This window comes from Lemur catta, chromosome 1 (genome assembly GCF_020740605.2).
Source record: "Lemur catta isolate mLemCat1 chromosome 1, mLemCat1.pri, whole genome shotgun sequence".
Classification (NCBI taxonomy): Eukaryota; Metazoa; Chordata; class Mammalia; order Primates; family Lemuridae; genus Lemur; species Lemur catta.
In genome coordinates this window covers 210,770,560-210,796,295 of record NC_059128.1, presented here as the reverse complement: position 1 = coordinate 210,796,295, position 25,736 = coordinate 210,770,560, and the positions used below count along the sequence as shown (strand labels likewise).

General features: G+C 43.0%; 1 protein-coding gene across 1 annotated transcript in view; it reads left to right on the top strand.

The window, feature by feature from the left end:
- DGKG (diacylglycerol kinase gamma) overlaps positions 1–15,300 on the top strand; it is a 147,584-nt gene extending 132,284 nt beyond the window's left edge. Inside the window, exons 22-24 of the mRNA XM_045539865.1 lie at positions 3,966–4,086; positions 6,508–6,568; positions 14,379–15,300. Of these exons, the coding sequence (XP_045395821.1) occupies positions 3,966–4,086; positions 6,508–6,568; positions 14,379–14,477 (281 nt within the window). The 3' untranslated portion in view covers positions 14,478–15,300. The remainder of the gene's footprint in view (positions 1–3,965; positions 4,087–6,507; positions 6,569–14,378) is intronic.
- The last annotated feature ends 10,436 nt before the right edge of the window (positions 15,301–25,736 follow it).

The following is a 25,736-nucleotide window of genomic DNA, read 5'->3' as shown; positions in this document are numbered from 1 at the left end:
TGTAGTCCTAGCTACTAGGGAGGCTTGTTCAAGGCTGTAGTGAGCTATGACAGAGCAAGATGCTGTCTCTAAAAAATTTAAAACAAACAAAACATTGTAACAAATAACATACTTAACTGTTCTTGAAACTTTGTAAATATTTTTAATGGCAGCAAAAAATTCCATCATAAGGATACCATGTCACTTTTCCAACTATTCCCATACAGGTTGAAATGAGGGCAGGGAGATTTCACTGTTATATGATGCCACAATGCACATTGTATGCACTTAGGTTCTGTCAATGATTCTTATGATCAATACCAAGAAAGAAATTAGTGTATCAAGCAGCATGAAAATTTTAGATTCTTAGTTTTCTGCTGTTTTACGTTATCAGTGTGAAAGTACGCATGCCACATCTTCTTTTCTCTAGCACTTGGCGTTATGTTGGGGACTTTTGGTGTGGGGAATGACATGACCAGATTTGTGTTTACAAAATTGCATACTGGAGGCTGACCCAAATGGGCCAGCTTGGGATGCTATTGTCACCCTTGTTATTCCTCCTTTGCTTCCACATACTCCTTTTCTCATTTTCCCATTCTTTATCTTCTTCTTTTGCTGGAGAGCGTATACTATGTGTTCGCTGCACGTAAAGCACTGCACAAGGCTTTGTTACCAAGGAACAAGTAAGGGCAATACTGAAAGGCCCAGCTCTGTGACTGCACCAAGCTTATACTGACCCAGAGATCCTCTTCCTCTAGCTATGGCAAAAAAAAAAAAAAACAGTCTCTGGACAGTAATTCTCCTTTGGGAAAAATACTTTTTATATTTTCCAATGAATTCGCCAGGTGGGTTTATTGGTTAAATTAATTTCTTTTCCTCCATCCTGTGACTCTCCAACCCCACACATGATCGTCCGTATGCCTGGAATGTCCTCCCTCCTTCCTCTTTTCAACCCAGCAAATTACCTTGGCATTCATTCATCCTCCAAGACCTTCCTTAAGTAACTGTGACACTTTCATTCTGTAATTTGCCCAGTCAGAATCAGTCACTTGAGCTTCCTTGATCCTATAGTTCAATTACAACATTTTTTGCACTCAACTCTCTTTCTCCCTCTTAGGGAAGAGACCTTCAAGAATAGAACATTTTGTATCGCCAGTTCTTAACACAGTGTCTGGCACATAGTTGTTACTCAGTAACTGCTGAATGAATGAGTGAGTGAATTTCTGTCTTACTAAGGTGCATACACATCCCATCTTAAACAACAGTGAGTTCAAGAGTGTAAAGATAATATAGAGATGACACGGATTGCCAGAATCACACTCTGAATCGTTGGTGCCTAAGGTAACAGACACTGGTTTACCAGATGTCCTGAGCCTGGATCTGTGTCCTGAACATTAATTGTTCTGTATGCCTAGACACTGACCTGCATTCTTTTCTCTTTCATTTTAGCTCCAAATTTAATTTGTACCTAAGTACCTCTGTGATAGAGGAAGTAAAGAGGATTGAGTGATGCCAAAATTTCCCAAAGTGCATTTCAGTCAACAGCTAATATCATGGACTGTTTAAGGTATCACACACAAAAAAGGGTCTTGTGGTCCGATAAATTTGGGAAACAGGGTTAAACAGATTTCTTTACCTCAGGGCTTCTTGGCAGGCATTCTAGGAAGCTGAAAGAAAGATCAGCTAGGCAATAGTAGGAAAGTAGAAGAGCAGTCCAGTCTTGCCTCCGTAGTAGTCATCCTAGCCTCTCTATGCCAGGGAAAATTTGGAGTACAAAATCAAAGGCAGAATGACACAAAGCATGCCACAATCCTAGCCCCTTCCCCTACATTCGCCTCCTCAGTCCTGCATCTGTGTGAGCCCCTGCCCCCACCCACCCACCCATGCTGATGAGATCAGCCTTCATTACTTCTCTTCCAGAGCCAGGAAGCAAGGTAATGTGTGGGAAGTGATAGCTGCAAGGTAATGTGTGGGAAGTGATAACAACTTCAGAGTTAAAGCCATTCAACAGGAAAATTTGTTAAAAGACCAAGACATTGTAAAGCTGAAACACTTGAGTCTATTAAGTCCCCTGCTTCTTAGAACATTTTGTTACCAGCGAATGTTTTGAGGAGGGAAAACAGTGAACTATTACAACACTGCAAGATACCAAAGCCTGGTACAAGAGCAACATTTTATAAGACATCTGTCTCTGCCACTAGAGAATCTTCTAAAAAGTTCTGCTTCTCTTTTCTCCTCCTTTCTCCTACCCCAGCATAACTCCTCCACCCTCCTCACCCCTAGACGCACTCTGTACATTTCTCTCCTCCTTTTCTTCTCTCTCTCTCACATTCGTAGCTCACGTTGTTTTCACAGACACTATTAGAATGACATGGTAAGCTAAGACATCCAATGGTTAGTCAACCCTCTTTGGTAAGAAGGGGACTAATTACGTGACTAGAGGTTTAGACATTCGTTGTTTATTAGGTCCAAACTCCTTCAGAGAGCCTGGAGCATTCTCCTCAACTAACATTACTCTTCCATGGCTTCTTGTTCCAAGTCCAAATGAGATGGAGAGCCTAAAAGAGACAATATTTTTTTCACAAATGTGCAGAAAGGAGTAACTGGAGAAGAACGGGAGTGTTGACAGATGCGGAGGGGAAAAGCCATGTGCCTGTCACAGAAACACTAATGTGATTTGTGTATCTGATGGCAGCTGATGACCGTTAGTGATCATCGGTAGTTTAGACTGTAGCAATGTTGACACATTTGTGGTCAGCCCAATGGTTTGTTTAACTGTCTTCATTAGAAATACATCCGTCAAGAGAGTGTTTTTTAAACAATAGCCTTCTAAACAAAAGAGTAAAGAGGAACCCAAATATCTCCTTGCCAATCTTAACAAACAAACTTAACAAATAAACTTCTAAAGTGCTATACCAGGAAGCACTTTAGAAGACAGAAGCCATGTGTTAAATAAACAAAAGCGTTAACATAGACATGAGTACTCGGGGAGGCTTGTGCCTCCTTTTAAAGTTTGTGGATATTAATAGGACTTTGGTGATTAGCCACAACTTATGAGAAAGGTACTTTTGCCTTGGTTAGGCAAAGGAATGGAAGCTTTTAAAAAATCTGCCTTTTTATTTTGCTTCTGTTTTAAATAAACAAAAATTGTATTGTAACAGTGAGTCTTGGGCTCAACATCAAACATTAATCCTGCCATTGCTTTCACAGGAAACTGGGCAGGGATAATCCAAGCCTTAGGAACTCTGACAAAAACTCCTAGGTTCTGAATCAGATGCAACTGCCACCGTGGGAGGCCATCGATCCTGAGTGACTCTGAACCTGAGCCTCATATTTTCTGCCCCTCCTTTTCTCCTGGGGGCCCACAATAATCTGCTGTAGGTGAAATAGTCTTTTCCTTGGCTTTCATTAGGCACCTGGTGTCCTGAAAGAGGTCACTGACTTTCCCGAGGGTATCCAAGGAGGCTGGCTCACCAGTGGCTTACCACAGGCCAAATTTGAGATTAATTAACCATCCATCATCGCCAGTGGGGCCAAGATGTTATTCAGACCTTCAGAGAAGAGAGACTTGATCTAGCTAGAGATAATGGCCTTCGTCAACATTTCATCCTGTCCTAGTCCCAAACTGATGTGTTTTAGCTGTACTGAGGGGGTCAAAAATTATTTCAGAAATAGCTGGTTCATCACTGATGCTACTCTACACTTGAAGAGGCTTCTTGGTATGGCAGCCTATTTACTGGATGCATATTAATGTTCTGAATCAAAACCTTTTTTCTCTAGAACCAGGTTTCTGTTCATGAAAAGGTATATTTTTTGACCTTTGGGGAAATGCCTTATTGAGAGTGAATATGAAAAAGCTGTTTGGTGGGAGATGAAAAGATACTGACAGACCTGGGCTAGCCATCTGGGGACCAGACTTTCTGGCCAGAATCTGCCTGAGGAACAGAACGATGTGTATGTGCTGCTTTTGCTGTCTCACTCTGCAGACCTCAGTGACCAGCTCCTTGAAGTGGTGGGGCTGGAGGGAGCCATGGAGATGGGGCAGATCTACACCGGCCTGAAGAGTGCGGGCAGGAGGCTGGCACAGTGCTCGTCTGTCACCATCAGGTATGCCTCCTCTCTCCTTGGTAGTCTCCAGGCTCCCCACTGCCCCTTCTTGCAGACAACAACCAGAAAGCCATCTTTGGATTTCAGAGCAGGGAGAGTGGGGCACAGAAGCTTGATAACATTTGTAAAGAACGTCTTCGTACACCATTCCCCAAGCATGATATTAAATAATGCAACCATTCAGGGCATCACCTGGAGGATCCACCACAATCAATTTGTTGTTCTCTTAAAAAAATGATGTGGTGAAATTCTCCAAACAGGAATATAAGATTAAGAGGTCCAGAGAACCAAAGGTCCAACTCCTTGCCTTTTTTACTTTACAAGTTAAAATATTAGATGTATGCTAGAGGGCACACTCATAAAAAACAGGTGTGCTTGAGCCCAGGGGTTCAAGGTTGCAGGGAGATATGATCAGGGCTACTACACTCTAGCCTGGGTGACAGAGTGAGAGACTATCTCTAAAAAAAAAAAACAAACCACCAATTTAAATTAAAAAACAAAACAGGTACTCTGTTCTGCTCTTTCTCGGATAGTGGCCTTGGAAATGCTATTTACTGCATGTCTTTGTATGCTAAACCATCAACATCAGCAAGCCTGTCTTAATTGACGAAGAGGATGACAGGTTTTCAGGGGTAGATCACAGGGGTTAGCCGCTGCAGGCTCCGGGAAGAGGTGGGGTCTCACAAGGGGATCCTCAGATTTCAGTCTCTGTTTAATCAATGTAACTGGTCACATTTTGTCTCAGATTCTTTCCCCACCTGATTGTTTCAGAAGTCTTTATTCCTTTCCTTTTTCCATTTGATTGCTATGTGTCAAATCTATTAATATGCCTTGGAGATCTCCCAGAGGGGACCACAGCTCGCAGGGTTTCCTGAAGCTATTGGACCCCCGAACCCTTTTCTCCCAGAACCTCTTGGGCAAGTGTCATCAGAGAACATTCGAGAAACTCTGCTCTGCTCGTGGCACTACCTTGCATCCCTCAGAGAGGTTCCGCAGCCTGCTCCCTGATGGCGCTTAGCTGAAGGTCTAGTCCACTAACCCCTTTTCTTCGTTCCCTCTCTTTGCCTTCTCTGTCTTTCCTATTCCCCAGAGCTTTGCTCCGCTTTATTTCTGAGCTGTTGTGATGGGGCCCCTGTTTTCCAAATTAATCTCTCTAGCCCTGTCCTTTCTCCAGGACTGTCATACTGAGCAGGTCCAGTCTGGGAGCATATCTAAGCCATAACTTACGCAGACTGCAGAGAACATAATATCCTCATCCCTGAGGAATCAAAGAAGCCGTGGATAAGGGGCAGGAATTTTCCCTTATATTCAGTAGGTCTATTTCCAGATAGAAGCGGAGGGGGTGAGCCAGGAGCCCCATCCTCCTGGGCAGTTCCCAAATACTCCCCTCAGCTCGAAGGAGCAAAATGCCACTCTCTCCTCTTATTATTTGTTTTTATTATTAGATTTATTGCTTTTATTATTAAATATCCTCAGGGTCAGTCAGAGAATCATCACATCAAAACGCAGCTTTGTTTCATAATTTCAAAAACAGGGCAGATGCCAAACCCAGGTGAGGGCTTCTCGGTCAGTGGGTGCAACCTGTTCCCCGCTCACCCAGACCAGAGGCCTCCGAAAGTGCCTGCCTTTTCTCCCAGAGGCAACGTGTTAGGAATTCATAGCTCTTTTACAGAAGGAAGTCAGAAGACCTCATCTCTCTCCTTTTAAGAATCCACATGCTAAAGAAGCCCTGTCCCAAGCAAGAAAGCCACACTTTCTCCTCTCCTCTCCTCCTACCCACGGAGGCAACATTCCTGGATAACCCTCTTTCCCTGCTAAGCCAGGGCCAAGTTCATGCAACCCCAGAGTACACTGCTGTTCAGGAGATAAAAAAGGGTAGCGATTCGGACCAAGTGGAAGGCGAGACACACTCAGACCTGAGCTGTACCTTGTATGGGTTGGAGACGTTACCTCATTGACATGATGCAACCTCTCACTCAACATAGAGACCAGGCCCCTTCCCATTGCAGAGCGGGGTTTTGGCACCAACTGCAGGCCCTCTGGCTGACTGTTTGACTGAGGAGGGTCTGCTCAGCAGTGCTGTCATGCCTGCTGGCCGCTGTTCCCCACACTTCTGCAGATGTCACTGCTTACTCACAGCAGTGTTTCTCAAAGTGGGGTCTGAGGATCAAGGCAATAGAATCGCCCATACTGCTTTTTAAAATGCAGATCCCTGGGCCAGGCCCCAGCCCCAGACCCGCCAGGTCGGAATCCCTGAGGTGGGCCCAGAAATCTATTTTTAACAAGCTCCCCAGGAAAGTCTTAGAGAAACACTACTAGATAGACAGATAAGGCCTTCCCACTTCTGTTTTCCTTCTGGGAACAATCTTGATTCTCCAACTCCAAGAAGCTTACTGTGTTCTTTGGTTTTCTGGGTTCCAGGACTAACAAGCTGCTGCCAATGCAAGTGGATGGCGAGCCCTGGATGCAGCCATGTTGCACGGTAAGTTTTGCCAATCTTTGCAATGAGGATGAAAAGCTTTATTTATTTTTCATATTAAGTCAAACCCCTTTGGGCACTGACTCAATATGAAATCGCTGAATCTCAGAGTTGCAGGGACCTTGGAAGATTAACTAAAGTAGCCCCTCTTCCACTCTATTCATCCATCCACTCATTTACCTGCCAAGCTTTTACTGAATGACTGCTGTGTGCCTGGCACTGTGAGGCGCCAATTACAAAACCGAATGAGACACAGACCCGTCCACAAGGAGCTCATAATTCTAACTGGTGAATTCTGAGACTTCATCCACAGTGTCCTTGACAGCCTCAGCTTGACTCATTCCAGTGGCTGGGAATTTACCACCTCAAAAAGAAGACTGTTCTGCTGATGAACAGTCTAATTGTTAGAAAATGCTTCCTTATGTGGAAGCCAAACCTGCACACTTACCCTACAATTTCCAGCCCGTGGCTCTGACCACTGGAGCTCCCAGGAGAGAATTCCCACGTGCACAGACACACCTTATTTACCACAGGTGCAACCACAGCCCTGAGGAACTACCTGAAAACTCCACTGAAAGACTCACCACACAGGTTATCTATTTTGTTTATGGCATTATCATCCACAACCCAGCACTGTGCCTGGTTTGTAATAGTTGCACAATAATACGTGTTGAATAACAAATAGAGGACTTAACAAATGAACAAACAAAAAAAAAATGGAACATCCCCATTCCCTGACTTACCGAGTCTATCAATATGTTAGCTCTCCTTTTAGCACTACTACAAGAGCCATGCATCCTTCCCTCTTAGTTTGTTCTCAGTTAGAAACCCAGCTTCAAACTCTGCAGTGAAGACAGACCATCGTCCTGATTTTCAGGGACTCTACTGGGACATTATATGAGTAATACCCTCAGTGCTGTCACAAATGTGCAAATTTCAAAAGACAAAAATTGTGCTTCTAGGCTTCTTCCCTCTAGTGGAGTATCCAGATACCTCAATAACCTGCTAGTCTGAGCCCCTCAGAACATCAAGTTGTCTTCTACTAGAGGGAGAGTTTTCATGAGCCTGCTGAGAAGATATGACATCTTCTATAAAAGTTTTCAAAAGTGGCTCACGCCTGTACTCTTACCACTCTGAGAGGCCAAGGTGGGAGGATTGCCTGAGCTCAGGAGTTCAAGACCAGCCTGAGCAAGAGCAAGACCCCATCTCTACTAAAAATAGAAAGAAATTAGCTGGGCATGGTGGCACACGCTTGTAGTCCTAGCTACCGGGGAGGCTGAGGCAGGAGGATTGCTTGAGCCCAGGAGTTTGAGGTTGCTGTGAGCTAGGCTGATGCCATGGCACTCTAGCCCTGGCAACAGAGTGAGATTCTGTCTCAAAAAAAACAAAAAAAAGAAAGAAACAGATGGTCCTACTGGTGAGATTTTCCATACCTTTAGAAAATAAATATTTAGGTAAACTGCTCTATAGTATAGACAAAGGTAGAAAGATATCCCATTCATTTTATAAAATGAAGACAGATACAATAACTTAACAAAAATTACAATTAAAAATAAAAAGATACAGACCAATCTCAAATATGAATATGATATAAGAATTCTAGTTAAAGTACTGGTAGATAGAATTGAATAGTATGTTTAAAGAATCATTCACCCCTCAGAGCATATCAAAGGAATGAAAAGTCTTCTAATATTAATTTAGAATTAAAAATTACATGGTAATATAAGTAGATGACCCAAAAGTATTCAGTTACATTCAACATTTCTGATTTTTAAAGATAAAAACTGCTAGAAAACTAAAATCAGAAAGATACCCCCTATGTTAAACCAATAACTAATGTTTTACTTAATAGTAAAACACTAGAGGAATTCTCATTAAAATCATGGACATGTACACTAACATTATTTGGAAGTTCTAGCCAATACAATATGCATGAAGCAGAAAAGAAATAAAACTATTTGGAAAAGAGTCAAAACTGTAATTATTTGTAGATGATATGCTTATGTACATAGAAAGCTAATAGAATAAACTGAAAACCTCATAGGATAAATTTGTTCAATTAAGGACTATAGAAAAGTAGACAAAAATTAATAGCTTTTCTATATACCAGCAATAACCAATCCAAAGACTATAATAGAAAAAACTTCAAATAGCATAATAACATCAGAAAGACATAAAATACTAAACTGAATTGTGGAAAATGGAAAATAACTATGAGACTTAGCCAATTAAAAAAAAAAAAAAAAGATGTGAACACAGAAAAACATCCCATGTTCCTAAACAGGGATCCCAAAATCCCAATGCAATTGATTTTTTAACTTGACAAAACAATGCAATTCCCAGGGCATTTTATAAAAGAGCTATGAAAAAGGACTTCTCACAAGATACTAAAATAATTATAAAGCCACAATAATTTGAATAATGTGCTATTGGCATGATATTGGATGGATAAATTCATAGTACAGAAGAGAGTCCTTAGAAACCCTAGTATATAAAACTAATGGAGGAAAAAGAAAGATCATGAATTAATTAGAAGGAAATGAATTGTTTAACATATGACATCCAAGAAATTGTCTGTTTGGGAAATATCATTATATACCAACTTCTCACCTCAAACTATATTCCAAAAACAAAACAAAAAAAAACCCCTCCAATTCTGTTACTAGCTCTCAGAAGAAAAAAAAAATAGATGATTCCAATTACACTGTGGGCAGGGACCTTCTAAGGAAAAAAATGACATATTTGCCTATTAACCATTTTTAATTTCTACAAGTCAAGAATCAGTATACATATTTAAAAGGCTAAGAGCAAGATGTGTGCAATAGCTCTCTCAAAGAGCAGGCTAATACCTATAAGGTATAAAGAAACCAGCTCTTAGAATCCAACAGAAAAAAAATACTAACAATGCAATAGTGAACAGACACATTGCCAAAGAAATGCCCTGGGCTAATAAACCTGTGTAATAATATTTAATATCACAAGTTTTTTAAGAAAGGAAAGATTTTAAAATTAAAACAGAAAGCCATGCCATATTTCATTTATCAATTAGCACAGTGTTTTTATTTGTTTGTCTTAAGATAATATTCATTGCTGTCAAGTGTGTGGTGAGACCAGCACACTCATGCAGTGAGGCAAGAGTGTAGACAGGTACAGCCATTCTGGAAAGCACTGGGAGCTATGTAACAAGAACCCCTACAAATATTAATATACATTGATCCAGTTCATTTACTTTGCCCCTTAAAAGTTTTTCATATACTTCTAAGAATTTTTTCTAAGTAAAATACAGATTATCAAAACCATAGGCAGAGATTGATATATAAGAATGCTAATTTCCATATTATTCATCATAACAAAAAATTGGAAATTACTAAAAAGCTCAACAGTTACAGAAAGGGTTCAGTAAGCTATGTGAGAGTCATCATATGGAATCATTTTGAGACATTTAAAATCTTAGTTAATAAATATTTAATGACATCAAAAATGCTTGTGATCTATTAAATCAAAACAGCTGATTAAGGCGCTGATTTCAATTTTATTAAAAACATATAAGCATGGAAAGAAACTGAAAACAGCGTATCAAAAAGTTTAACAGTTATTACTTCTATGAGATTTTTAAATTTTCTGTATTTTCAAAATTCTTAAAAATGAGCATATATTTGTTATACATAGCAATATATGTATATAAAATATATGTTCATTAAGAAAACTTATCTCATGCTTGCAGCACTCTCATGCTTCACCATCACAGTTAGGTAGCATAATTCGAGCTTCAAAATCTAGAATCTTCTCCCAGAGTCAGATGATAGTAGAATCTCAAAGTTGAAAATGATCCTAGTTATCTAGTCCGGTGATTCTCAAACTTGGGTATACATCCAAATAACCTGGAAGAGTTTTAAAATACAGATTTCTGGGCCACATCCCAGATTTTCTGATTCTGTAGGTCTGGATGCCTGAGAATTTGCGTTTTCTAACAAGTTCCAAGGTGCTGCTGATGCTGTGGTCTAGGGACCACACTTTAAGAACCAGTAATCTAGTCAAACTTCCTGACTCATCAGTAAGTCACACACTTCTCCATCCTTTGTGAAACCTGGTTGTCCAGTCACAGTTGAAGGTCTCTGATGGCAGGAAACACTCATGAAGCAGGGCATGCTCAGACCTCAGAGAACCCAGAGATGGCTAAGACCTGAAAGACTGTGCAAACTGTCCCACCTTCCTTAGGCTCACGTTAAGCCAGACTATTTCCTTAACTTTTTAAAATGTTACAGAAAGGATTTGAGGCCTTGCAGGTTTGTGCCTTTCCCTTTCCAGTTAAAATTAGGGCAGACCTCAGACACTTCCCAAATGGTGCGAGAAGGGTCCGCACTTGGAGTTATCGGAATCCTTCGTCCTGTGTGGGCAGCATTCAGGAAGAAGTCCCTCAGTTTATTGCTTCTCTTAAAGTAGTAAAAATGTGTTGATTTGCAGGAAATGCCACCCCAAACACAGTACACCCCCAGCACTAGTGAAGTTTAAAATTTTATTCTATTTTAAAGGGGAAATTACATGCTGCAGTAGTTTTGTGGATTTTGAACTACCATGCAAGAGTCTACTGTATCAATTCTCTCTGTCAGAGAGCAGAAGACTAACATGGTGCTATTGTCCTTAGTGGTCATCAGGTGTTGTGAGTGTTATGAATGGTTTCCAAGAAAATCAACTGTAGTTAACTGTCTGACTTGCCCAATTATCAAAAAAGTTTGGGTTTTAACTACAGAAATGTGGGATACTCTCTATCAGGGGTGGAAAAGGTGAGTTTGGCCATATCCAGCTACCTCCTAAAATAGGCTCTTAACTATTTTACCCACTAGCCCCCTAATTTGGAGGTAAGAGACTGACATCTCTTTGACTGGAAATGAGGATATGATCTTATGCTTCTGTCAGTTCTCTGGAGTAACAGAATCCACAAAGCTGACCAAAATATCATGTTACCCAGGAGCCCCAAACTCCTACCCTATTAAGACCTTTGTCAGAAACGCTGAAAAAACAAAAACAAACTAAAGGGATTTGAGTTTCACTTCCTTCTCTTTGCCCTGGAGGTGCTAACAAGCAAATAAATAGCTCAGCTGGAGGGACAAAAAGGAGAAGCAAAGGTCTTCTATCATCTAAAAGAAATGGGCTCTACCAGTGGGAAATGTAGGCACTGCACCAGCTGCCACCCTCTGCCCCAAACGCAGCCATCTCCACGGCCAGGACAGGCTCTCTCTCCTTGGGTGTACGCCTCAGTCAGCACTTCCACCGCAGGCACTGCCTGGCTCGGGGGAACACTGCCATGAATAAGCCCAAGTCCTTCCCCTCAATGGGCACGTGAGCTCAGGAGTGAGAGGAGGCTTACCACAAGGGAATGTGCCACAAATCACTATCATCAGAGTGCCAAATTGCATGCCACAGATCAGTGCTGTCAGAGACTCCAGTCTATGCCTCACTTCCATGAATTGTGGAATAAACACAACACCCACAATAAGACACACAATACAAGATGGTGTTGATGTAGCCTTGGTAGTCTGGTGACTACCACAAAACAGAAAGACTCACCTCACTTCTAGATCTCCAGGCTGGCAGAATCCAACATGAGGGTCATTTTCAGCTTTCATCACCAGGTTATGCTAATTGTCCACAATGATGAATAATATAGAAATTGGCATTCTTATATATCAATCTCTGCCTATGTTTTTGATAATCTGTATTTTACTTAGAATAAATTCTTAGAAGTATATGAACAATTTTTAAGGGGGAGAGGACAATGTTCTGTCCTTTCCTTTACATTTCCTGGAGGCTTATAAATGTAAACTTGGCTCACAGTAGAGCCCTCTTAGCCAGCCACTCCCCGCTGCAGCTCACCCTGACAACAGCTGTTGAATAACTTCCCTCAAACTCTTTTTCTTGTCCTGTTATTCTCCAGCATGAAAGGCCACCTCTCGTGGTTCTTCATGACTTCACGTGAACCCAGTCTTGCCACCTCCCTTGACAGCCTGCACCAGCTGTCCCAGCCCAGCCACATTCCTCATCCCTTGCCCTTCTCACCTGTCCCTCCACGGCTCCTCTACCCAGTGCCTTCTCTTTCTCTGTCCACCAGCACATGTCCTTCCCTTCCTTAAAATCTTAAAATTCTTCCATTTCTCCCATCAGACTCTTCTCATTCCTTACCCACCTTCTTCTTTTCTTTTTTTTTGAGACAGAGTCTCGCTTTGTTGCCCTGGCTAGAGTGAGTGCCGTGGCATCAGCCTAGCTCACAGCAACCTCAAACTCCTGGGCTGAAGCGATCCTACTGCCTCAGCCTCCCGGGTAGCTGGGACTACAGGCATGTGCCACCATGCCCGGCTAATTTTTTCTATATATATTTTAGTTGGCCAGATAATTTCTTTCTATTTTTAGTAGAGACGGGGTCTCGCTCTTGCTCAGGCTGGTCTCGAACTCCTGAGCTCAAATGATCCACCTGCCTCGGCCTCCCAGAGTGCTAGGATTACAGGTGTGAGCCACTGCGCCGGGCCCCCACCTTCTTTTTGATACCCCCTGGTTTATCCTACATTAATTAAAACTTGTTGATGGGTCTCTCTCTTCAAGAGTTCTCTTGTTCTCCGGGGTCACACTGTCATTTCCACTAATGTAAACACCACGAGAATGGGTTCACAGTTTCTGTTTCTTTTCACATCCATCTTTCTCTTTTTCCTCCAATGTAATTACTTTCCATTTTACAGTGTACAGTGGGCTTTCAGTGACAGTCTATCACATGATCTTTGCAAGAAATATACAACAAATGTAATCATGCTCATTTTACAGTTCAGCAAGCACTGGCTCCAAAGGTTGAATGATTTGTCCAAAGTTTCACAGCAAAGAAGTGGAGGTGTCAGGACCCAAACTCAGGTCTTTGAATCCTAAGTGTTTCCTGCTGCCATGTCATCTTCCTACCCTGAACATGTGCCATACTTGATAAGTATTGTAGATGGACTAATAATGCAGATTATTAAGGTGGCAGTATCACTAGGCCACATTCAGATACAGATTAAGCATTTTGAAGCCATGGCCTGAGGATAAGGATGAGAAGAAAAGCAAAAATGAGACTTCATCAGTGTCTTTCACTTCCAATTAACTTAAAGTTTACAGGAGAAAACACTTTTAAACCCTAAAATTCCTAAAAAAAAAAAAAAAAAAAAAAATCCTTTTAAAAGAAATTAGAGTCTTCCCTGGAAGGCTAAGAAAAGAGGAAACACAAAGGAACTCCCTTGGGAACTCTCCACTTGGTGTTACTTGGTCAGAGGTCAGACTAAAGCCTCCCGGTCAATTGGCTGACATCTCTGCACAGCCTCGGAAGAAATGGCCAGGAGCAATGGTGGCTGGGAATCTGGAGATCAGGGCTCTGGCTGTTCTGCCCTCTCTGTGTGAACGCAGGCCAGGCTAAGGCCCACTGGAGGCTTGGACTCCAATTCCTTTGTCCATCCTGCAGAGGAGTTGAATGAGAAGGTCCCTGAGTCCTCCTCTGGCTGTGACATTCTGAGAGTCTATGAATAGCAAGGACACAAGACAGGTGTGAGCTGATCACCACGTGGGAAGCTCACACCTGTCTCTCCCCAGTGTTTCTGCCCCTCACTTCCAGCAGTGCCAAACTCCAGGCCCAGTCAGGGTCGAGTTGCCAAGTTCAAAGCCATTCAAGGACGGTTGCCCTTCTGCATAGCACTACTTCCAGCCCAAAGCTGGCCTTCTTTCTTTCTCTGGGACTCACTCTCCCTTAGGCTACTGAGATGTGCATGCCACTAATTCATTTCTTCCTCTTTGCCTTTAGATTAGAATCACTCACAAGAACCAAGCGCCCATGATGATGGGGCCTCCCCAGAAGAGCAGCTTCTTTTCATTGAGGAGAAAGAGCCGCTCAAAAGACTAAACGATGTGCCAAACGGCAGCTAAGCCAAGAGTGAAAGCAAGAAACTGTACCTACACACTCGCACACACACATTTATGTGCACACACACACAGAAACACACACACTCTTCTCTAACCAGTGGAAGCAAAGCCACCCTTCAGGAAGAAAACTTCACCTTGCCATACATCCTACCTATTTCAGTAATGGATACACCCTAACAGAGCCAGTGCCAACTTAACATTCGGAATGGACCTTGGGCCCACAAGGGTATGGTTAGCTCATGCAGCAACTTCCACATTCCCACAGGCCTTGAGCAGGACTTTCTGAGACTGAAGGAGAAATCCCCCTTCCTTTCCATCAGCCCTGCAGGTTTCCTCATGGACACTGGCGAGGAGCAGGCTGCAGGTTTCCTGCCTATGGTGAGGTCGGATGTGGCCGAGGGAAAGGGCTCCAGTTCCAGAGAACTTGCACAAAGGTCCCCCTGTACAGAGACAAAACGGCCTCCGGCTCTCAGAGCACACTCCTTGGCAGGGCTCAGCAAGCGCACGTTGGTTTCTTGGTTGTCCTCTGAGCGACAACTTCTCCCTGAACTTGCTGAGGAGGCAGAAAGGCCGTGGAAAGCTGTGTTTCCATTCCTGGTTCTCTGTGTTGTCAGTGGGCACTTATTTTCCCAAAGCCTTCTCCTGGTGACTGTGTGTTTGTTTAGAGGTGGCTCCAAGAGCCCCCAGAGCTGCCTGTGCAGCACACCTTAGATGTGGTATTTATTTTCTTAGTTCTCTGAACACCTGGGAGGGAAAGCAGAGAAACTGGGATTTATTTTCCAAATTGGTGTCATAATATTGTGTAAAAAGGGAAGAAAAAAAAAAAAACCACCCCCAGCTTCTTTCTTTTTCAAGCCAAAGCGTGTTTCCTGTTTGAGTTCCAAGCCCTGGTGGCAGACTATTCCTGAAGGCAGGGAAGATGGGAGGGAAACCAGGAGACAAACCATAGGGCGGTTCCCTCCTGCTCCTTTGCACTCACCACTCCCAGAGTGTGACCCGAAGGACCTTCTGGTGGTCTTACATGTGTGTATATATGTACCATATATATTTATATATATAAAAATATTTATTTACTGATGAACTTTTCCTGATTGGGAAAAAACATAGGTAGTATGGGAACAGAAAGAGGGAAAGAAAAAGCAGCTCCTTGCTCCCCCAATCCCCCATTTCATTGTCAAGGCACATTTCCCTGTGGTGATCATAAGGGAAACAAAAGTAGCTCCTTATCATGAAGAGGCTGAGAACTCCGATTCTGGATCCTCCAAACAACTATGACAGATATGCTGGGCAGGATTTGCTCTCCCATTTGTCATATAAGGAAACTGAGTCACAAAAATGTTGAGAAACTTGTCTATGGTACTGTGGTTTGAGAGTAGGTGCCACTAAGAAGATATCTAATAGAGAAAAGAGCCCACACGTCTCAGAATAGGGTCATGATTGCACTTGGATCTAGTTTGCCAGGGAAAAACTAATGTGCAGCATGTGTGTGGTTGGGACAAGCCCACACGAGAAAATGAGGGCTTGGTGATGCTTTCCGGTCATTCTCTCCGGCCTGAACTGGAGAGAAGTTGGTCTGAGTTTGAAGGCACTAGACAGATCATCAAATGGAACTCTCCACATGTCACCTCATCATGGTCATCATAGTCTCTTAGTTTGGAATCACCCCTAGCTGCAGGGATGACCTCAGTGGAGAGTCACAGGGAGGACTGAGTCACCTTCTGCAAGAAACTGCCAGCCACAGCAGAGGGGTCTCAGCAGAGCTCAGTGGGCTTCATTCAGTTGGCATCACCCTCCTTTCCCAAGGGCAAGTCTGTGTACGGCTTCACTGGGCCTCCATCCTTCTCTGAGATTGCTGAAGAGGAAACTTCGGCCCACTTGACATCACTCCACTGAGCTGCCTCTAGTCTCCTTTGGACAAGAAAGGAAATGTCAAGATTATGTGTACAAATTGAGTATAACTCTGAAGGAAGCAATCATCTTGGATCCAGGACCAAGATCTAGCACCATCCTGCTCGACCTAACAGTGCAGGACCCTCAGCAAGGAGAAAACCAGGCCACCTAAAGAATATCCTTAATAATGGGATCCTTGGTGCTGGGACCAAGCAGCTCCAGAATGACTACAGGTACTATCTTGGAAACCACTTGATTCTGAAATGGAGGCAGGTTCAGGTTGGGGGTCACTGATTCTAAGACATTTATAGACATTTTTGCATGTGTTTCAGCCCTGATCCCCCAAGATGGAGGCTGTTGAGACATGGCACTCTCAACAGGTGAAATTGATTCTCAGAGACTCACAAGTCTCACAAAGGGGCCTGCAGAGACTGGCCTTACCTGCTCTACCCTAGTGCATAGGACTTGCAGTGTTGTTTGACAGACAAATCCCAAGTCCTCCTTAGAGCACAGAGTGTAACAGACTTCAGTGGAAATGCACTTCCGATTTGGTAACCTTAGTAAGTCTTGTGTTGTTTAATCTTACCTTACAAATCATCCTTGAAACACTGTGACTGTGGTTTCTTATTGTAGAGTACACTATCATAGTGACCCTCATAGCAACCTCTGAGGTTAGCAGAGAAGGTATTATCTTGATATCTCAATCTTTATGAGAACAAGGCTTAATGAGGTTTAGTGACTCCTCAAAGCTACACAGTCAGGGGAAAACCCAGGCCCTTATTTCTTGTCTTATTCTGATTCTGGCCATGCTACAGACATGTTCTCACCTGCCCCCACACTCCTATCCCACCAGCAATAAAAACAATAAAACAGGAAATCTTTGGTACTTTGTGTTGTCCCTGAACGGATGGGCTAGGAGTCGCATCTCATTATGGCTTGGTCTTCGTGGGGTTTCCCCAGTGAGTTGAGAGTGGAGATAGACTTAGTAGGATGATTATATTCAGGTCAGGGACTAGCTCCTCTCAAGAGAGTTCTTTCCACAGATGGAAAAGATACGTTAAAATTGCCAAATAAATTAGGAAATACTTGGCAGAACCTGGAAGAGCCTCCAGACTGGCGTTACATAACATGCATATACATTATACATATGCACATTATATAAGGTGACATAGTACTTAATGTGCTGTATATATTATGTAAATTACATATTTGTGAGTAATCATGATAAATATAGAGACCCACTAATCACTTTTTTACACATACTCAGTGACAGATTAGGAAGTTACTTTGCCAGAGAGTCTTAAAACTTACTCTCTCCTGATGCTTTGTTTCCAACTCCTGCCAAAAATAATTGCATCAACTTTTCCCATCTCTAGCCCCCTCTCCTCTTGGCCAAAACCCTCAGTTACCTCCTGTCCCAGCTAGGCTGTGCCTTCCGTGCAACTCTACCACAATTGGGATCCATAAAAATAGAAGCAGGGGGATGGGAGAGATCCATATTCCCTGAGTTACAGGCCTGTACCTCAACACTCCCAGGCAGGGGGCTGCCTAATGCTAACATTAAAGGGAGGGGAGGATGGGCGAGGGGGAGGGAAGGAGGAGGAGTCTACCAACCCTCTGAGGAAGGAGACTTTGTAGTCTTCCTTGGCCACCAGCTCTGGGATCCAACAGTAATCAATCAAGAAATTATTTCCAATGTCTAGTCTAAGTCTCCACAGCATATCTGAAACCATAGTTTCCTAAAATGTGTCTCACAAAACACTAGTATCCATAAAGTGCTCCATGAAAAAAAGAGTTCTGCGGTCAAGTACTAGATCCCTTCTAGGAGATACATTGAGAGGCTCTGAGAACTCACAGTAAAGAACCATAGTGCCCTTTGTCTGCCAACATCTATAGATTAGAAAACAGTGCCTTAAGCCCACCACTTCTTTCTTTTTAGGTCTCTGTGGAGATGGGAACATGCAGGTAACTGTCTTCTGCAATAATATCCCAAAAAGTGCTTTTCTAAGACAAGTCTCCATTCTTAAGGCACGCTTTCTTGTTTCTTCTATGTGATTGTCTGTTTTTATCGTTTCTCTCTATACACTTCAAGCAAGAATCAACAATCTAGACTCTTTGTCTCCTGAGTGGCATAGGGATTGGATTAAAGGGTGGGAATGGAATTAAAGGGAAGACATGATAGCTGCTAGGGGTCACACTTATCTGTATAGCTCCAGAAAATAGAATCAAGTCTAAAGAACACAGTTGTAGAGAGGTCAGTTTTTATTCAATTGAATACCTGCTCTTAGAGCTGGCCTAATATGGAAAAGGCTGCCTTGTGAAAGAATGAACATCCACCTGCTCTGGTGGAAAAGTTTTGACCTGGTTGGATGGGAAACAAATGGTAACTGATCTACCTTGTCCAAAAAGCTGTTGAAATTGCTTTCGTAGGCATTAGTGTTAAATCAATAGATCTATTAATTTCTTTTGAACAGCAATTTCTTGGTCTCTTTTATTTTCTGAAAGAATAAAAAATGACTCCAAGGGAGATTTCTGGATCAGTAGGTACTACCACTTAGATCGGACCTATAATGGCAGGATTGACCTGACTCACTGGCACCCTTGAGGGTAGCTAGTGGTGGTTTTGACTGCTTCCTGCTAGCTGTAAGAGTTGAAGGAGTAGTTTACAGCATTAAAGCCAAAAGAGATTGTGCGTTTCTATTGAGGTTCACATTAGCAGTTTGGAACTCTTCTCCTAGTCACAAATATCAGTCCTCTACCAGAGTTGCAATAGCAAAGAACAAGAAAACATCCCACACCTCAAATATCAATCAAGTTTTAAATAAAAAAGGAGGCAGAATTGTATAGACTTTCATATGGAGCCATTGCTTTTAGCTCAACTTAATCTCTACCATATTGGAGTGCATCTTTCAACTTTCTACTCCACAGAGAAAGTAGGGAAGGGAGATAAGAAAGGGAATTCCCACTCACTGCTTACTAGTTGCCAGGGACTGTGTCAAGATCTTTACATGTGCTATCCCTTCTGATCCTCAGAACAGCCTATGATATGGGCATTGTAATTAGTTCATAAGTAAAGAAATTAGTGCATAGAAAGATGAAGTACCTTGTCCAACAGACAGCAAGGTCAGAACTAGGACTTAACACAGGTCTGTTTTACATCAAAATCTTTGCTTTCTCCACTATATTTTAGTGCCTTTAACATTCTATTCTAATTGTTTCCAACCCTACTAGCATCCTAGGTGACATTACATGTCATTGACAAATTGATGTCCTATATGTTCAACCTCTATCATGTTCCTGCTGAAGAACTTCCAGTGCTTGTTCATATTTAAACTCAACACCCTCCGTAGACAGCTGGATCCCAAAACCTCACCCTTGCAATCAAATTGGCAGCCATCCCTTAATCCTCAGTGTCTTCAAGTTCTAGCTGAATGCAACTCATTTCCCAGGGCTAACCTAAAAGATTTTTTTGTTCAGCTCTGTGAGTGGGAGAGAGGCTTTCTTGGATTTAAATGCCATGGTCAACAGTGACTGGCCAATACCGGGAAGGAGCACTGGGGTTGTTGAAGGGAGCCTCCAGCAAGGAGGCTCTGCATGTGATGCTCATTAGTGATTGGCGTGGGCTGGGCCATCTGTGTTCCACAGGAGAACAGAATGGCAGGCTGCCTTTCAGATGCCAAGAGATGCTATCTAATGGGAAGATCCAAAGAGCTCAAAAAGCAGATAAGCATCTTTCCTCATGGCATCTCAGGAACACAGAAAACCAAGGGGTTTTGGAAATTAGCTACTTAACTTGCTAGGCATTCTACCCTTGCTACCACTTCATTCTTCATGTCTGTGGTGCAGGATGGCAGCAGAGTCCTGCAGCCCCATCTGCTAACTAAAATCCCTTAGATAGAGCCATGGTGAACCTTTGTAATCCTGAAATCTGTGTATGCAATAGCAGGTACACTCTAGCAAGGCATCAGAGTTTGCAATTAAGCCTCCAAGTTTCCCAGGGGTCAGGAAATTCTGCAGAGAGAAGAGACTTTTTAATTGGATGCCCAATGCCCATTCTAGAGGAATAATCAGAAAATATGGAGGGATATTCAAAATGGGTCAGATTAAGAAAATGCAATTTGGAGGCAAAGAAGATAACATCTAACCCAATATCAAACATGGTAATGAGTAAATATTTCTTAAATGAACAAATGAATGAAGAACTAAAGTGGGTATCTGTCCTTCTACTCCGGAATGGATGGGTGGCAGGGAGATAAAAGCTTTTTAACTAACAACTCAGGAACTTGAAACCACAGGATGTAGAGGGAGCTCATGGGGGCCTTTAACTATCCAGACATCTGTTGAGTGATGGATACAGCTAAATATGGATCATCAAAGGGCTTTCTAGGTCACATGGAGGGCAGCTTCATGATTCAGAAAATATGAACTTCAGCTTGGACAGAAAGACAGAAATATTTGCAATCCACTTCTTAGAGATAAGGTCAAAATTGACAAAGAATAAGAGAGCAGCACAGAAGTAGAGTTACAACACAGTAAGAGATCGGCATAATAAGACACAGATTCATACGGTGAAAAGAGAAAGAGAACTGGGGTTTTCAGCAGATTGATTTGGGCAAAGGAGGTGAGCATGCACACTACAGTCCAAAAATAGAAAAAAAAGGCTGAGAAATCCTTTAAAAAATAAGAAAAAGCTTCAAGTTGAGCTAATGGTAAAACAGAAATACCCAAATATTAATGAAAATATTGTTAAATAACATCTGTCATTTATAATCTAGTCTAAAAACTATTCTTTTTATGACCACTTTTGAACTTCACAAGAACCTTATGAAGTTAGTTGGTGCTATATGGTTCTCTAGGTGACAAATGAGGAAATTGAGAAAGGGCAGGTCTCCTAAGGCAGATCCAGGATTCAGATCAGTCACCATCTGCCTTCAAAGCCCATGTCCGTGCCTGCAGTACCATTACCGATTTCTCTGAGCTTCAGGCATGGGACAGGGATTTACCACCCCCAAATCAGTTCCCTTGATGGGGCTTACCTCTTCTCAGACTAGAAACCCAAGTCCCTCTCCTCCTTCTTCCACAGAGCTGGAGTGGAAAACAGCATTCGTGTGTCTGGCTGCAGGGGTACACTGAGGAGGAGGAGGAGCAGCAGGAGGTCCATGGGCACCTGTGTACTGTCTCCTCCTCCTTTCTTCTCAAGTCCTTGTACCCAGGCACCGGCTGGACTATATCCTAAGGCAGCACTCAGGGAAGAAATGGCCAGCATTGAAGAGCTGGTGAAGAACTCAACCAGATCAGAGTATTCACATAACACTAAAGATCGTATCAGAAGATACACAGCAATCATAGCAAAGATCAGGGGCAAGATAAACAAGGTCAGGCAGTCAAACATCAGAACTTAGTAACTGGTATCTAAAGGTGGAGTGGAGATTAGAAGTGACCTTCTAAAAATCTATCAGGTGAATCATAATTGGGATAAAAAAGACTGCCTGTAGAGTAATGCAAAAAATTAAACTTTTTTCCTTTCCAAAAAACAAAATTCTTTTTGAAATGGAATCTTAGACAGAATTACAAAGTGAGGGATAGTAAAAAGCATCATTTCTCTTTATTTTAGATAATAGAAAAGGAAATGGATTTTAAAACCTCACAATATAAGTGGCAATCCAGAAGAAGATTCCAGAAAGTCTGCATTTCCTGTTGTGGGACTAAACAACAGTACTTTCAAAGTAATAAGCGAACTTTCTTTGTCTTTTTTATTTTTTTTTTTTTAAGAAAACTGGTACCAATAGGTTACCAGAAAATGGCCTGAGCTGCAACAAAAGAAAATTTATCCTGGTGAATATTTTCTGTCTCCCCAATATCCGCGAGGTGAAAGGACTGAGAACTAGATCTTTTAACTGAGAGAAGCGTACTTGCACAGAGGATGTTAATAATAGAGGGTGTCACAGAATTGCTGTTTGGGGTATGCGATCATCACTCTGCTACTACCAGGCATTAAGGTAACAATAATAAACCTGGGAGGATTAAGCAATTCCTACCTCCTGTCTGTTTCCTGCCAGCCAGCCTCCTGAATCCCCCACAGGTTAAATATATTTCCTGAGAATAATTTCTTTTTATTATGAAAATGTTCAAACATACAGAAAAGCAGGGCCATGAGTATAATGAGCAACCATGTACCTGTCACTTAGATTTAACATTTTGCCACATCTGTTTCATCTTTTTTTTTTTTTTTTGGCTGAAAATTTTTAAAGTAAATAACAGGTATCATGACATCTCATACCAAAGTACTTAAGCATCCATCATCACAGGGTATCTTTTCTTAAGCATTAAAGGGTGCATAGATCATTCACATTGCCAGAGGAACATTTCAAGGTGGTGTGCACATGGGCTCGATCACTTCTCAACTGACTGAATCCAGCTGTCCCCCATCCAGAAGTTAATCAGGACATCACTCCATCACTCATGAGGAGAAAGTTTTGTGTGGAACTGAAGGAAGGTCTTAGCTGTATTCAAAACATTCCTGATTGATCTGGAAAGAGAAAAGTAAACAGCACATTAACTAAATTCTCAAGACACTAAATTGGGAAGTGTTATAAGCACTAATGATGCCAGAGAGAAAGTGCAAAACACTTGGAGGAGTTAGAAATTCACCTGAAAAATGTGTGTTCTTATTTTTGAAATAAAAACTGTTTAAAGGGGCACAGTATTATTTTGAACTGGTAAAACAATAGAACATCATGTCTGCAGATTCATTTATTCATATGAAAACAGTTCTAGCTTTTGCCCCACCATGTGAAGAATGGGAAGCTAGACTGGGGGCAGGGTTGGGGGGTAGGCTGCTGCGATACACAGACAGATCCTCCCCCTCCACTGGGGCAGAACTGAGCTGGAACTGTGTCAACCCCCGAGAGAACGTCTGGGAAGCCTGGTTGAAAAGCGTTGGCTCACTTATGCAGGGTGAGAGACAATTTGCAACAGACAAAGTGTAAGGAAAGCAGGTATCATTCACTTGCTCTGTCCTTAGCTGCAGGGATCAGGGTGGGCTGACGGCAGATGTTCTGGACAAGATGGTGGGCAAGGTGGTTGGTTAGTTGGCTTACAGAGATCAACCAGCTCAGTGATTCTGCCAAATGAAAGGGAAACAGAAAAAATGAGTGACAGCACGTTGCAGAATATTCAGCCTGTCTCCGTCAATGAATGAAATGAGTTTCCCATTTAAGCACAGCCTAGGCAGAGGCAACAGCTAGAAAACAAGACCTGATTCCCATCCTGTGGATGGCGGACCCAACTGGGCACCCATCTAACTTCCCACACATCAGGAGGAAAAGCTTTCTTACCCATACCCCAAGTGCACAGCTGCATACATCTGAACCATTAAACACCCCCACCTCCACCACCCCTTCCCCCACACCATGGGGTTCATAAGACCAAGCAGCACCTTTTCCTTTCCTGACATTGACATCACAAGGAATGAAAGTCTGTGTTGACTGGCACAGAGATGAAAATTGCTTTCATCATCCTGAGTGTGGGAGCATATTTTCTTCCCAGAGCGCCCCCTCTTTGGAAGAACACAATCCCTTCTAAGCTGCCTCCTCCAGCCTAACCCCTGGCCCCGAAGCCCAGGATCTGCTGATCGGCATGAAAACACATGAGCTCACTGGAGCTTATATAAGAGCTCTTGGCAGGCCTTCCTGGAGACGGGTGGCGGGCTGGGTCTCTGCACATTTGCATTTGTCTTGTCTAGGAGACATATTTTTCTTTTCTCTATCTCCTCAGAACCGAGAGGCCTAGCTGTCCATCAGTCGTTTGGGGACAGGGAAGAGGAAACATAATGTTTCTTCCCATTTCCCCGTGATTAAAATCTGCCCGTTTCCTGAAGGGGGAAGTAAGACAAAGTTCACCTGAAGGTGTTGAGGCCCCTTCACGGCAGCACCGCCCAGTCCTCAGATGTTTCCCAGGGGGGATCACACTGCTTTGGGTCACCACAGAGGAAGGCCAAGCCTCCATGACAGAGGAAGTAGGCCCTAGGGCAGAAGGAGAGAGAAAACAGATGGAAATTCCCATCTTCCCCCAAAGGGGAAAAGAAAGGTACGTGTTCGGAAACCTGCTGGATAGTCCCAAATGTCTGCCATCTGCGGGGAATGGATCCTGCTCTGACTGACCTGGTGAGAAGTCCCCCCTTTCCCAGACTCCATTTCCTTGGAGGAGGAGAGGAACTTTGGAAACTGCATTCAGGAAACTCAGAGACATGAGGAGAGGGGGAAAGGAAGGAAAGGCCATGAGCTCAATCTCCAAATTCAGTGGCTGTTGTGCATGGCTCCCAAGAGGAGAAGGGATGATTTTATGGCAGGATTTGGTTCTTCTCCTGCCACCGCGAAAGGAAAGGAAAGGGTACAGGAAGAGCGAGAGGCCATCCGTCCGTAGTGCCTGGCTCCCCTCTGCTGCCTGCATCACTCCGGGCCTGGCGCTCTGAGTTAGTGCCAGAGAAGATGCCAGGCTTCAGCCTGCGCCCCTTCTCATTCTCCTCTTTCTTTTGCTTCATCGCGTCCCCAGGGTACTTCCTACCCACCCAGCACCGGTTGGGAGATTTGCTCTTCCCTCTGCTCAGCATTGGGGGCCAACTCTGCTCCTACCCTGACACCAATTAGCAACAGGGACTTGGGCAAGTCATCTTACATCTCCCCTTTCCCACATGGAAAATTGGGCTGGATAGGATGACTTGCATTTCCTCATTGATTCATCAATAAATATTTTGTTTTTAAATGATGTCTGTGTGCCAGGCACTGAACCCTAACCTCTTGACACACCTCAGTGCAGTTCCCTCACCTTTTCTCCATCTTTTCCCGTCACATTCTGCTTGTCTCCACCTCCACCCACCCCCAGAACCTGCTTCTTCCTTTTTCTTCTTTCTTTTATTCTCATGACATTTCTCTTCACTTCCCCACCTCCCAGATGCTATTTTTAGAGTGTTCATACATAAAATCAGAGGACCAGAAGGGGTGTTAAGAGGACATCTGCCCACTTTGTTACCTCCAGGCAAACTTGTGCTTACAAGGCCTGGCAAGATCAGGGGACATACTCCAGAGCCCAGCCGCAGGATGCACTCTGGTGTCTCACAAGTTCTCCTGTAAAAAAATGGCCTCAATGCTAACTTAAACCCCTCTGTTCAATACTACTCTCCTTTTCCTCCATACCTCCTGAATCACACCACAGGCCTTTGCAATTACAGAACTGTTGGGAAGTTTAATCCAGAATGATATCGTTGAACATCCTAGGCCATAAAGGACAACAGAATCAAGAACAAAGAAGAGCCAATTAAGTGGGTTCGGCCTCTGTAAAATCAACAAAA